Below are 11,860 nucleotides of genomic sequence, written 5' to 3' on the forward strand. Positions count from 1 at the left end.
TTGTTTCCTCCTCCGCTGCACGTCATCGATATTGAAAAGCTCTGATAAGAAACGTTTGCAGCGCTGCGCGTCTGTCAGGACAAACTCAGATTTAAGTTCACGTTTCACAGAAGCGCTGTCCGTCTTTTATATACAGTCTGTGTCTGAGCTGGTTCAGGACACACTGATCCACAGAGATCCACTGAGTCAGAGCGGGCGCCGCTGCAGCACGCCGAGGGTGTCTCAAGCACACGCCGAGGGCCGGCGCATGAATGCTCAGTTGTTTTTGCAGTTTTGTTATCAGTGAGATAACAAAGAGCGCCCTCAGATTAAAGAAGATAACGAGCCGTGTCGCCTCTGCTCGTTGTTGTTATCATCTTGTTTGTGAGCGGCGGGGCGAGATGGGCGTCTCCTGATGAACCCTCCGAGCTCTGTTTTCATCTTCCTGCAAATGTGAGCGGCTGATTAAAGCGGCAGAGAAGAAGAACATCGTGTTTTTGCTCAGCCGTCTCAGATTTCAAACGTGATGTTTCCACAAATAAAACCATGAAACCTCAAAATAAAATGATGAACAAAACATAAACATTAAAACAGCAACAAAGGTTAAAGGTTAAAACCAGATTTGAACACTAAGACAGAAAAAATAATTACACTGAAGGTAAAACAACCCAATAAAAAGCAAAACACTAAAGGATAAAAAAATTATTAAATATAACTGAACGAATAAAATAAGAAACACAAAAACCCATAAATTGTAATTTGGTGAAGTTTTGTAAAAATCAAACACATGTAAGCTCAAATACAGTGCAGGCAGATAAACTCTCTGATGTCTGTGAACGTTTCGTGGGCTCTGCAGGCCGCCGCGGTGCGTTCAGGGTCTCCCCCTTTCCTCCTGGACACAGATGTGCACAGATGTTTCAGCTCTCGTCAGTAATCAGGTACAGACTCTACAGACTTTCAGCTGAGGTTGAGTAATTCCACCGCTCATCCAATCAGCTTCCTCCTCCTCTTCTTGGCGTGCACGTGAAGGTTCACCTGTGCAGCTCTGTTTCAGTACGTCTCTCGTGTTTCTCTAGTTTCTTATTTGATTTTTTAAAAATGATTTCTGGGCGATAACGGCTGCGTCACACTGACGTCCATCCATTTTCTTCCACTTATCCGGTGCCAGGTCGCGGGGGCAGCAGCCCACGCAGAGAAGCCCAGACCTCCCTCTCCTCAGCCACCTCCTCCAGCTTATCTGGGGGAACACCAAGGCGTTCCCAGGCCAACCGAGAGATATAATCTCTCCAGCGTGCCCAGAATTCATAGCGTGACCCAGCCAAACTCCAGTTTCCAACAATGGCAGCCGCTGCTTAATTTTAATATTACTCTTATTATTCTTTCTGGGTCACAAAATAAACGTTTAACATATTTTCAGGCGAGAAAGTAGTTGTGTAAACCTCAAATATCTGCTCGGTTTATCAAGATATCGCATATTTGCAAAAGTGCTTCGACGTTTTCGGAGACGTCTGCTACCCACCAGCTCGACAGCTAGCCGGGAGCTCGAGGGTCACTGAAGCCGCCGAGAACGGCACAACTCCGGCACATCATTTTCAGATCACCGCGGAGTTTCGCTGCTCGGGTTAAACGTGATATATAAGTCACTTAGACAACCTAAAAATGTTATTGTTTGGCTTTTTTCAGTGTTTTGTTTGTTCATGAGTAAATCGGTTTGGTTGAGATCAAAGTTATTAGATAAAATAAAACTTTATTAATCCATCGGGTGGGTTCCTCCTTGGTTTTCACACAGCTGACTAAACGTCAAACAGAAAACTGATTAAACAGAAGTGTGAGACGGTCGAGAGTTTACACCAGTGTGCTGTTATATTTTAGATAGCAAGAAGCAGACGGCCGAGTTTGTTAAACTCCACCGAGACAGCGGCGACGCTAATCTGAAGGCGAGACCGTCCAATTTCACAGCCGTTTACTTCCGGCCTTCCCGACTCCTGAGGACCCGGCCCACGTAGACCGCAAAGGCCGGGTCCTCAGGAGGATGCAGCCCATGAATTTGGACACGACCTCTGACTTTGTTTGGCGCTCGAATGTCGGAGACTCGGGCGTCCCGATGAAGTGAGAGCAATGAGCTTCTTTGCTCTAATTTAACACGAGCACATTAACGAGCGCATGAACGCATCGGATGATTTAATCTGTAATCTGCTCAAACTGTGACGCCCACAATAAAAAAGAGAAGAAGAAGGAGAACAGAGAGGGATTTAAAAACAGCCCAAATTTGCTTTAATTATCTCTGATAAGCAGATTCCTCTAATTGCTTTTAAAACCAGTTGACCATTTTTACCTTCTTACACACACACACACACACACACACACTGCAAGCCTGCAGTCAATCCTGAGGGATTAACCGCCAACTTGGCCCTAATTTCCAGCCTGACTTTCATCAGCAGGAGCTTCGTTTTCTGCCCAAAGAGACAAACAGCTGATTTTCTCTGTTTATCCTCATCAGCTCCACCCGCTCCACCCGCAGATCATCATCTTTATTATCTTTATTTTCACTTTTATTCAATTCTTCTAGCATTATTGTCAAAATAATGACAATAAATGAAATATAAAAAATGAACATACTGTGTGTGGAGGTTCAAAACCTCAGAAAGGAAAATAAATAAATCAATGTTTAAAAAAAGAAATAAAATGGCACCAAATCCAGGAAATAAATCCAACGGATAAAGTAGGAACTGTGCATTTGATTCTTTACTCACTTCCTTGATTTAATAGTTTATTTTGCTGAGTTTAGATTTTTCTGTCTGTAAATAAAATTCATCGATCATTAAAACTGACTTTTCAGCACTTTTAAAATCCAGTTTTCTTTATTTTGTACATTTAACAGCAGCTGAAGTCAGATTACAGCAAATCCAAAGCATCAAACACCTGTGAAGAGAGGTCAGAGGTCATTTTTAGGGTCATGAAAAGAGCACAAACAGAAGTGCACGAGGGTCACGTGACCGCAGCCTTCGCAGTGTCAGTCTGCGGCTCCCTTAGACCCATCCTGCTGTCAGCACGGCCCCCGTGGGCCGCGCCCCACAGTTTAAGCGGCCTTGATGGAGCCTAGATTAGGTTTGTGAAATCTGATGGTGCTGATGGCAGCAGCTGATTGGTGGATGCTCTGTGATGTTTGGCCGCATCAAAGATAAACAGTCTTCTTCCTCCTCTTCTTCCTCTGAAATCCTGATCGGATTGGAGGGAAATTGGTGGCAATTAATCCTCTGGGATTGAGCCCCCCCCCCCCCACCCCTCCTGCTCTGTGCCCTGATTGGCCGCCGCTGGGATCCCGGGCCTGATAAAGCTGCCCGCCGCCCGTTGCCGCTCTGTTCTCCACCTTCATCACCTCCTCTGCTCCATCACCTCCTCTGCTCCATGATGACCGGGCGGGAGGAGCTCAGCGAGGAGAAGCCGCGGGTGAAGCTGCTGTCCCCGGGTTTCGGCATCGACAAGAGCCGGCTGCACGGCCCCGGGCTCCGCTCCAAAGGCTTCGCCATCACCGACCTGCTGGGCCTGGAGACAGACCTGCAGGCCCGGCAGCAGCCCGGCGGGGCTCCTTTCGCCTCGGGGCCCGGGACGGAGCAGCACGGGGCCGGTCCCGGCCTCGGCGGGTTCTCCTTCCCGGGGGGGTCGCTGCCCCTTGGCCTAGGCTTCCTGTGCAGCCTGGCGGCGCAGCAGCCCGCCGGGGCGCCGTGCTTCCTGCCTGGACACCTGCCGCTGCTGCAGGCCCGGCCCGACAGCCACTACCTGCAGAACCTGGAGGTCCAGCGGGAGGCCTATTCCGGTACGGAGACAGGCTGGAAGAAGGGTCCCTGATGGGAGCCCTTCGCTCCGGCTCGGGTTCTGTGCTGACGCGTCCCTAAAATATTTTTTGGCTTTTAATCTGGTTTTAGTCACGAGGCCTTCAGCGTCATCACCGACCCGAGTTTATTGGCTCCTTTATCTCAACTTTATTTTGTTTCTGATGATTTTTCGTTCAGATTTGATTTTTTTCTCTTTGCTGTCGCAGATGAAGAGTGTCTGTCGGACCGAAACGACCCCAAAACCTCCGGAAACTCTCAGAAGAGGAAGAAGAGGAGACACCGGTGAGGAAAACTGCAGAACTCAACGAACCGAATGTTTTTAAAACGAAGAAATAATTCAGGGTCATTTTTTAAACATTTGGCCTTTTTAAAATTCTAATTCTGTGCTCTTTTCATGTTTTTTCGGTGTTTCCGTTGAATTCGGACAAAAATACAAATAAGAGAAAAAACGCTGAAAAAACCCAAACACACATTCAGATTTTTATTCTGAATTCAGCAACGTGAAGAAATAAAAAAGAAGAAACGAAAAAAAGATTTTTAAAGACACATTTCAGCTTCACGCAAGGCTTAAATATATTTTAATTAAGTTAAAACTACGAATTAATTCGTTTCTAGCAGAAAAAAGAACTTTGATTCATCGTGATTATTAAAAACATTTATTATTATTTTATTATTGAAAGCTTTGTGTCATAAATATTATAATGTTGATGATGAATCGTGATTGTTCCATTAGTGAAAAGCAGAAAACATTTTCAATCAAATCATAGAAAAAAAATGGAGGAACAAACCAAACCGTGGCTGCTTTACTGAATTCACTAAATAATAATCAATAATCAGGTTCCAATAATTAAGGAGAGAAGACAGATGATGATAATAAAATAAAAAGATTTCATATTTTAACCTGATTTTTTTTTTTAAATTTTCAGTCATGAACAATTCTTAGAAGTGTAAATAAAATAATCAGTGATGTCAGTAATGAAGAAGATCAAACGTGATGAAGAATGAAACATGATCGGGTCTGCTGCTGTGTTCAGGACGGTGTTCACCTCCCACCAGCTGGAGGAGCTGGAGAAGGCCTTCCAGGAGGCTCATTACCCCGACGTGTACGCCCGGGAGATGCTGGCCATGAAGACGGAGCTGCCCGAGGACAGGATACAGGTGAGGGTCCCGATCAGGTGACATCAATCTGACCAATCAGCAGAGTGGAGAACTGATCCGAGGAACATCTGTAATGCGAAAACCCTGAATCATTCAAATCAGAGACAGATTTCCTGTGAGGGGGAAACATCAGCGTAAAAACAAGTTTTCTCAATTAAAAAAAAAAAGAAGTATTTTTTTCAAATTGTTTTTATTATTGATTTAATGAATTTATTTGAAGAGGCTGTTTGGTTTTTAATATTTGGGCTTTAATCTGATCTGAACTTTGTTCTGTTTTGTTGATTTTATTGAGAAATGCTGTGAACATGTGAAATCGTGTTGTTTTTATTTCTCTGTGTAACACATTATTTATTTGTTTACCTGCTCAAGTGTTGGGCACGACCTCTGACCTCTGTACTTCCTGTTTTATTTCCAGGTGTGGTTTCAGAACCGGCGGGCCAAGTGGCGTAAGCGTGAGAAGTGCTGGGGTCGCAGCAGCGTCATGGCGGAGTACGGTCTGTACGGCGCCATGGTGCGACACTCCATCCCGCTGCCCGAGTCCATCCTCAACTCTGCCAAGAACGGCATGATGGGATCGTGCGCCCCCTGGCTGCTCGGTGAGCCGCATGCACGTCAGTGCCACACGTGCACCACAGCAGCATCAATACACACCGATCAGTGATCAATAAGCCTTTAGAGTAAACAATGAAGTGCTGCGTGTAACACGGGCCTGAATGTTTTCATGTTACCATAGCAGTGAACAAACATGTAAACAACACTGCAGTTCGCACTGGACTGAACCTGAATGTGACTCCGCCCCCACAGGGATGCACAAGAAGTCTTTGGAAATGTCCAAAAAGTGTTCCAGCCCTCCGGCGTCCGACTCGGCGCGCTCCGATTCGTTCTGCGATGCCTCGGAACGACGAGGTTCCAGCAAGGCCCAGGAGCCGGAGGAGGACAAGCTGATGGAGGAGGAAGAGGACGAGGTGGAGGAGGAGGTGGCCATTGACCTGTCCAGCTCATCTAAACAGCAGCAGCAAGAGGAGGGCGGAGCCTCGATAAGAACCGCCTCTTCACCACAGCAACAAAGCTGCAGCGAATCAGACGAACATAGCTGAAGATGATCTGACCAAAGAGGAGGAAGGTGTTCTGTTCAGGCAGCGCTGTGATGGGATTGGCTCTTTCAGGAAGCACAGCCAATTGAAACAAACGCAGCCAAAACTTTACTTGTTACTATGCAAAGTTAGTTTGTTCAAACGCTAGCTGCTGGTTTGCTAACAAAGCTAAGAGCTAATATAAATATTGTTTTGGTGTGCTACTACCTGTTAAAATATCAGCAGGATTGATCATGTAAGCATTTTGTAGCTGACTTTATTTTCTCAGTGTTAGCGACAAAAAAAGTTCTGATTTTAGATGAAAAACAATGATATTAAAAGTTTCAGTTGTCAACAAGTGTTAACAGTGAAACAAATAATGGAAAAATATGAGTCATGATAACATATTTTGATAGAAAATGCTATTACTTAAAGCTATTTTTAGCTAACATGCTAATATATGTAAACCCTGTGTTATACTATAAGGATCAGCTAGCAAACTTTAGCACTTCAAAAAAGCTTTAATCACTACTATTAACTTTTTGTATTAGTATTTGAACATTTCAGATTTACCATGCTAGTGGCATGCTACGGTGGTAATTTCTGCACTGTGCGACAAAGTGTTGTTAGTGTGCTAAAATAGCCTGATACTAACAGAGCACTAGCATTAAGCATGCTAATCATTAAGTATGCTAACTTATGTTCTGAAACAACAAAATAGTGATTGGCTGTGCTCGCCGTGCTCCTGGGAAACTAATGTTCATCGTTAAGATGAACACCGATGCTGTGACGTTCAGATCAGCCTCGAGGGGTTGGAGTCTTTTCTAAAAGACTGTGAAAGACGTGTGTGTGTGTGTGTGTGTGTGTGTGTGTGTTTGTTTATGTTTTATATCCATGGTTTTTGGGAGTCTGAGAATATCTAATGTTTTCTTCCTGTTGGTTTTTGTGTTTTATAGTTGGACCTGCTTGACTGAAACTCTGTGAATGTAATTTAAATGTAAGATTTCAAACATTTTATCATTATTATTATTAGTAGTATATGCTTATACAGGTGGAGATTCAGCAGGGTGGAAAATAAAGAAGTATTTTTGGAATCAGCTGAGCTTTGTTGTGATTTATTAACACAAACACTGATTAAAACTTAATTTTACACATCAGCTGAAAAAAAAAGAGGCACATATTTACTACTAGTTTTAAAAGAGCATCATTCTATAAAGTTTCCAAATTCTATATTCAGTTTTAACAGGAAACTTTGAGTACCATAAATGTTTAATTCAAATTTTTTGTGAATTGTTTCACTTTTGCCACCCACTGACTTCCATACCTACTTAGCGGTACCCCAAATTAACCAGATAGGTGAAAAAATACAAATAAAATTCATAAAAGGCCAAGAGATTCACTAATCTTCATCTTTCTGTTATAAAACAAATGTAATGAAACTGAAGGATGAATTGAAAATATGATTTAATTCCATTTTAGGCATTGCTGCTGGTATTAGAAGAAAAACAGGCACCTTTGAAAATAAAAATGTTTTTATACCATTTAATACTGTTTTTTCTGTGTTATCTGAATTAAATTACACGTGTATCATCAGCCATCATGATGTTGTTTGTTAGAACGGCAACTTATCTACAGCTGAGAGGAAGCAGTTGGACCAGCTCATAAAGGCCAGCTCTGTGCTAGGATGCCCCCTCGACCCAGTGCAGGTGGTAGGAGACAGAAGAATCCTTGGACGGTGTCTCCACCCCACGCATGAAGCTGTGGCAGAACTGGAGAGCTCCTTTGGTCTCACCCTGCTGCATCCACAGTGCACAAAGGAGTGTCGCAGGTCCCTCCTCCCAGCAGTTGTTGGACTTCCGTCACAGCTCCCAACAAACTCAATAAAGTATTTACATCCTGCTGGTATTTGCAGTTTTTCCATTTTTGCTAAATAGTCTGTTGTTGTTGGTTTTTAAGCACAAATATACAGCATTTTGTGCACCAATAATCCTACTCAGCTGCACATTTCTGTGAGTCCTGCTTTTTTAATGTTGGAAATCTGCCTCTACAGTCTCTTAATTGTTGTTTTTTAAATTTCATATTCTTTACTTTTGTGTGAATCTGCATGCTCCGCCTGTCCCGGTGAGGGGACAATAAAGGATATCTCTATTCTATTCCATTAAAGACACATTTACGTTCATATTCCACACTGAAGTAAGCCAAACTCTATTTTAAAATCATGTAATTTAAGGATTTTTCGTAATGTTTATTATCCAATGCGCGACGCCTTCAGTAGATTCAGCAGAAAATCAATAAATGTACTTTTATTCACTTTCCGCTTCCCTTTCCCGACCAGTGCCTGCGGGATAAGCCAATTACGTCACTTCCTCTATCCACATTAGCGGTTTGGTTGCTAAGCTAACTGGCCACTGAGAGTGGGAACTCCTAAAAAATGGCCGATTTAAGCACTTTCAGGAATGAAGTGGCGCTCGTCGTCAACAGCCTGGCCAGGGCGGTGGTGACGGAGATTTTCAGCGCTGTGGAGGGAGCTTCTTTAAACAGACAAAGCCTCGAAGCCGAGGTAAGCCAGCCCAGCTAACTCTCGCTAACAGCTAGCTCAACTCCAGCTCTTCCGGTTTCACGTGCTCACGGTGTGCGTGCGAGAGAAGACGAAGAAGAAGCGCGAGGTGTTTAAGTGGTTTACTCACTCCCAAAGTCCCGATGTCATCATCCCGAGCTCCATTTAAAAATCCTCCAATTTTAGTTCGTCAATAATTTATTAACTCAGTGACACAAATCATTACAACCGAGACTACTTAGACCTAGAGCCTGAAAATTGGCTCCTCCTTCTTACCTGTGACTGAAATCTAAGCCGCCTACATTTCGGCATGTTTTAAGTTGGAAAGAGAAAAGTTTCGCTTAACACACAGGTAAAGACATTCACCTGCAGCAGGAGCTGTTTTTCTGCTTTTTCTGTTTTTCTGCTTTTACCTCACAGATTCCAAGTATAGGTTAGCGTTCAGCATTGTTTTTGGGAAATATCCTGAACCAAATATGAACCTTTTTCCCCTCATATGTGTGATCATGTGCAGACAGTTTTGTTGAGTCGGAGTGACAGTGAAGAAAACCTAAAAACAAGAACATTCCCAATGAAGATCCATCACCTATCATCAGAAAACATGAGTCATGAAACGGTGTGTGTGTTTTCCTCACAGGAGAAACTCGGCGCTCTCGTCGAGCATCTCTGTTTTGAAGCTGTGGAGAAAATCCTGAAGCTGGTCAATCTGAGCGTTATGAAGAGCGGCGAGAACGTGGGCCAGATGCATGATGGGAGCGATGATGTTTCAGAGACAGCCGGAGGTCAGTACTCTGACCTCTGATTGGCTGCAGATTGAACAGCTGGGACGGGGTCCCTGAAAGAATGATTACATCACCACCTAAACGCTTCAGGTTGTGTACTTGCTGTTTCCTGTTTTGCAGGCGAAGGCGGCGGTGGCGCTCCCTTCCCCCCCTCAGAGCAGACCTACATCTTGGTTTATGAGGTCAGTGAGTGAGTCCAGCAAACTGCCAGAGAACGAGCGCTAAGCGAGCACTGACACCTGTCCTGTGTCTTTCAGAATGCCGCCGCAGACTCACAGTGTGTGCTGGTGTCACTGGAGAGTCACGCTAACGGTGAGAAGTCGCTCCTTTGATTTGTCACTGATTAAACCTGAAAAAGGTGAGGTTCTTATCCACAGTGTGGGTGTTATGCAGTAGGCCACACCCCCAGACAGGCACCTGTTTGGTGAAGGTGTTGTCTGTAGCGTGAAATCAAAGCATCATGATTGGCCGTGACATCATATTTTCTCAGGTTACTTGATAGTTTTTTAAGATGTGCGAGCGCTGTCCGACTGTCCCGTCTACGAGTAACGTCCCGCTCACAGACTTCCTGTTGCTCTGTTGCAGGTGGAAATGAAAGCACGTGTGATGTAACAGGTCAGGGGACAGAGCTCTCCCCCTCCTCGTCTGCGCCTCAGGCCGATGACCACGAGTACGCTCGCTCGACGTCGCCTCCATCCAGCAGTGCCTCAGCGGCAGTGGGTGGGGTCAGGAAGAGGCCTCGCGGCCGCAGGAGGAGAGCTCGAATCGTGGTGTCTGGTGAGGCAACAGAGACTCACCTACAGTGCTCGCACTGTGCCATGTTGTTTCCAAACAGCGAGCGGCTCGCCGACCACGAGAAGAAGGCTCACCCGGCGTGCTCGGTGTGTGGCCTGCGGTTCACTGGTGTCCTGAAACTGCGTGAACACGAGCTGAAAAAACACGGGCTGCTGCCGTACATCTGCGACTTCTGCCCGAAGAGGTTTAACCACAAGGCGCATCGCGACCTGCACGTGAAGGCGCGGCACACCGGCGAGAAGAGCTGCCACTGCGACATCTGCGGAAAGGGCTACGCCTGCGTGAGCGTGCTGAAGACGCACCGCATCACGCACTTCGACAAGTCGTTCATCTGTGACGTCTGCGGGAAGGGCTTCTACCATGCCTGCCACCTGACACGCCACAAGCTGGTGCACCAGGAAGTGCGGCCGTTCCGCTGCCCCACCTGCGGGAAGGGCTTCACGCAGGCCGCCAACCTGCGCAGCCACCAGGCGACGCACACTGGCGAGCGGCAGCTCTGCTCTATCTGCGGCAAGAGCTTCCGCTGCCTGAAAAACCACGTCATCAGCAAACATTCGCACGAGCTGCCCGCCGACGAGCTGCCCGCTGTCGACGCCATTGTTAGCTGCGAGGTCTGCGGCAAGAAGTTCCCGAACCCATCGCAGTACCGCGCACATCAGCGGAGCCACACCGGGGAGAAACCTTTCCACTGCGACATCTGTGGGAAAAGCTACCGTCTGAAGGAGCTGCTGCGCGACCACCGCTACACACACACCGGGGAGAAACCGTACCGCTGCTCGCTGTGCCCCAAGACCTTCAACCTCGCCACAAGCTTCATGAGGCACCGCAGCATCCACAGCGGCGAGATGCCGTACAGCTGCCGCGACTGCGGTAAACACTTCCGCCTGTTCACCTTTCTCAAGGCTCACCTGCAGACCAAAGCTCACGTGAAGCAGACAGGAGCGCAGGGAAACGCCCCCCCGCCAATCAGCAGCATCGAACAGGAGGTGGTCCCGGACGGATCCATAATTGCTGCCCAGCTGGTGTCGAGTCTTTAAAGCAAAACGATGAAACCGTAAACACAAACGGCAAGTGGGAGAACTCGCCGTTTGTGTTTACAGTGTTTAAGAACTGCAAGAACTCAGCGGCCACAGTCGCACTCTGCACCGGAGCTGTGAGGCGTGGCGCCGCGTGGTCGTTAAACTCGTATCTGTTTGGTAATAACTTATGTGTCATGTGACGTCTGTTTATTTTGAAAACAAACTCAGATCAGAAATGATCGCCATGCCGAATTTCAATATAAATGAAGAATGACGTTTGCATTATTTGGGGCGTGGCCTCTTTGACAGGTGAATGACTGTTCTTTATATGCAGTCTGATTCCAGCCCACATACACACAGACTTCCTCTGCACTTTCAGAATAGAGCGCCTGGAGTTTTCCCGTCTGACCAGTTGTCCTGCTTTGTGACCTTTGACCTCTGTTGTGTCGGCCGTGCCCCTCTGTGATAGCTGCTCATGTAATCCAGCTGTTTTCCAGCTGAACAGAGGTGAGATTAAAGGATCCAATCAGCAGATAATCCTGATCCTTTGTGTTTGAACAGTTTAATCACCGTGGCGACCGCTGATTGCTACTGTTGTCTCTGTTTACCTGTTAAAGACCGCCATGTTTTCCATGTCAGCGTGTCAGAGCTGCAGCTGTTA

General features: G+C 46.1%; 2 protein-coding genes across 3 annotated transcripts; both read left to right on the forward strand.

Moving 5' to 3' along the window:
• Positions 1–3,263: 3,263 nt before the first annotated feature.
• Positions 3,264–6,434, forward strand: vsx1 (visual system homeobox 1 homolog, chx10-like). 2 transcript variants are annotated; one of them, XM_082556573.1, is made up of 5 exons: positions 3,264–3,796; positions 4,022–4,097; positions 4,850–4,973; positions 5,389–5,584; positions 5,778–6,434. In XM_082556573.1, the coding sequence occupies exons 1-5, from the start codon at positions 3,388–3,390 to the stop codon at positions 6,068–6,070; spliced, it is 1,098 nt and encodes a 365-aa protein (XP_082412699.1). In that variant the 5' UTR covers positions 3,264–3,387; the 3' UTR covers positions 6,071–6,434. The 2 variants fall into 2 exon arrangements, with proteins under 2 accessions (XP_082412699.1, XP_082412698.1); XM_082556572.1 differs by having other exon boundaries at positions 3,292–3,796; positions 5,389–5,569.
• Positions 6,435–6,527: 93 nt separating this feature from the next.
• On the forward strand, positions 6,528–11,742 carry LOC309720027 (uncharacterized protein). The gene is made up of 5 exons (XM_082556562.1): positions 6,528–8,606; positions 9,241–9,385; positions 9,506–9,567; positions 9,643–9,697; positions 9,971–11,742. Exons 1-5 carry the CDS (start codon positions 8,478–8,480, stop codon positions 11,215–11,217), a joined length of 1,638 nt encoding a protein of 545 aa, XP_082412688.1. The 5' UTR covers positions 6,528–8,477; the 3' UTR covers positions 11,218–11,742.
• The last annotated feature ends 118 nt before the right edge of the window (positions 11,743–11,860 follow it).

This window comes from Aulonocara stuartgranti (genome assembly GCF_965226115.1).
Source record: "Aulonocara stuartgranti genome assembly, chromosome: 13".
Taxonomy (NCBI): domain Eukaryota; kingdom Metazoa; phylum Chordata; class Actinopteri; order Cichliformes; family Cichlidae; genus Aulonocara; species Aulonocara stuartgranti.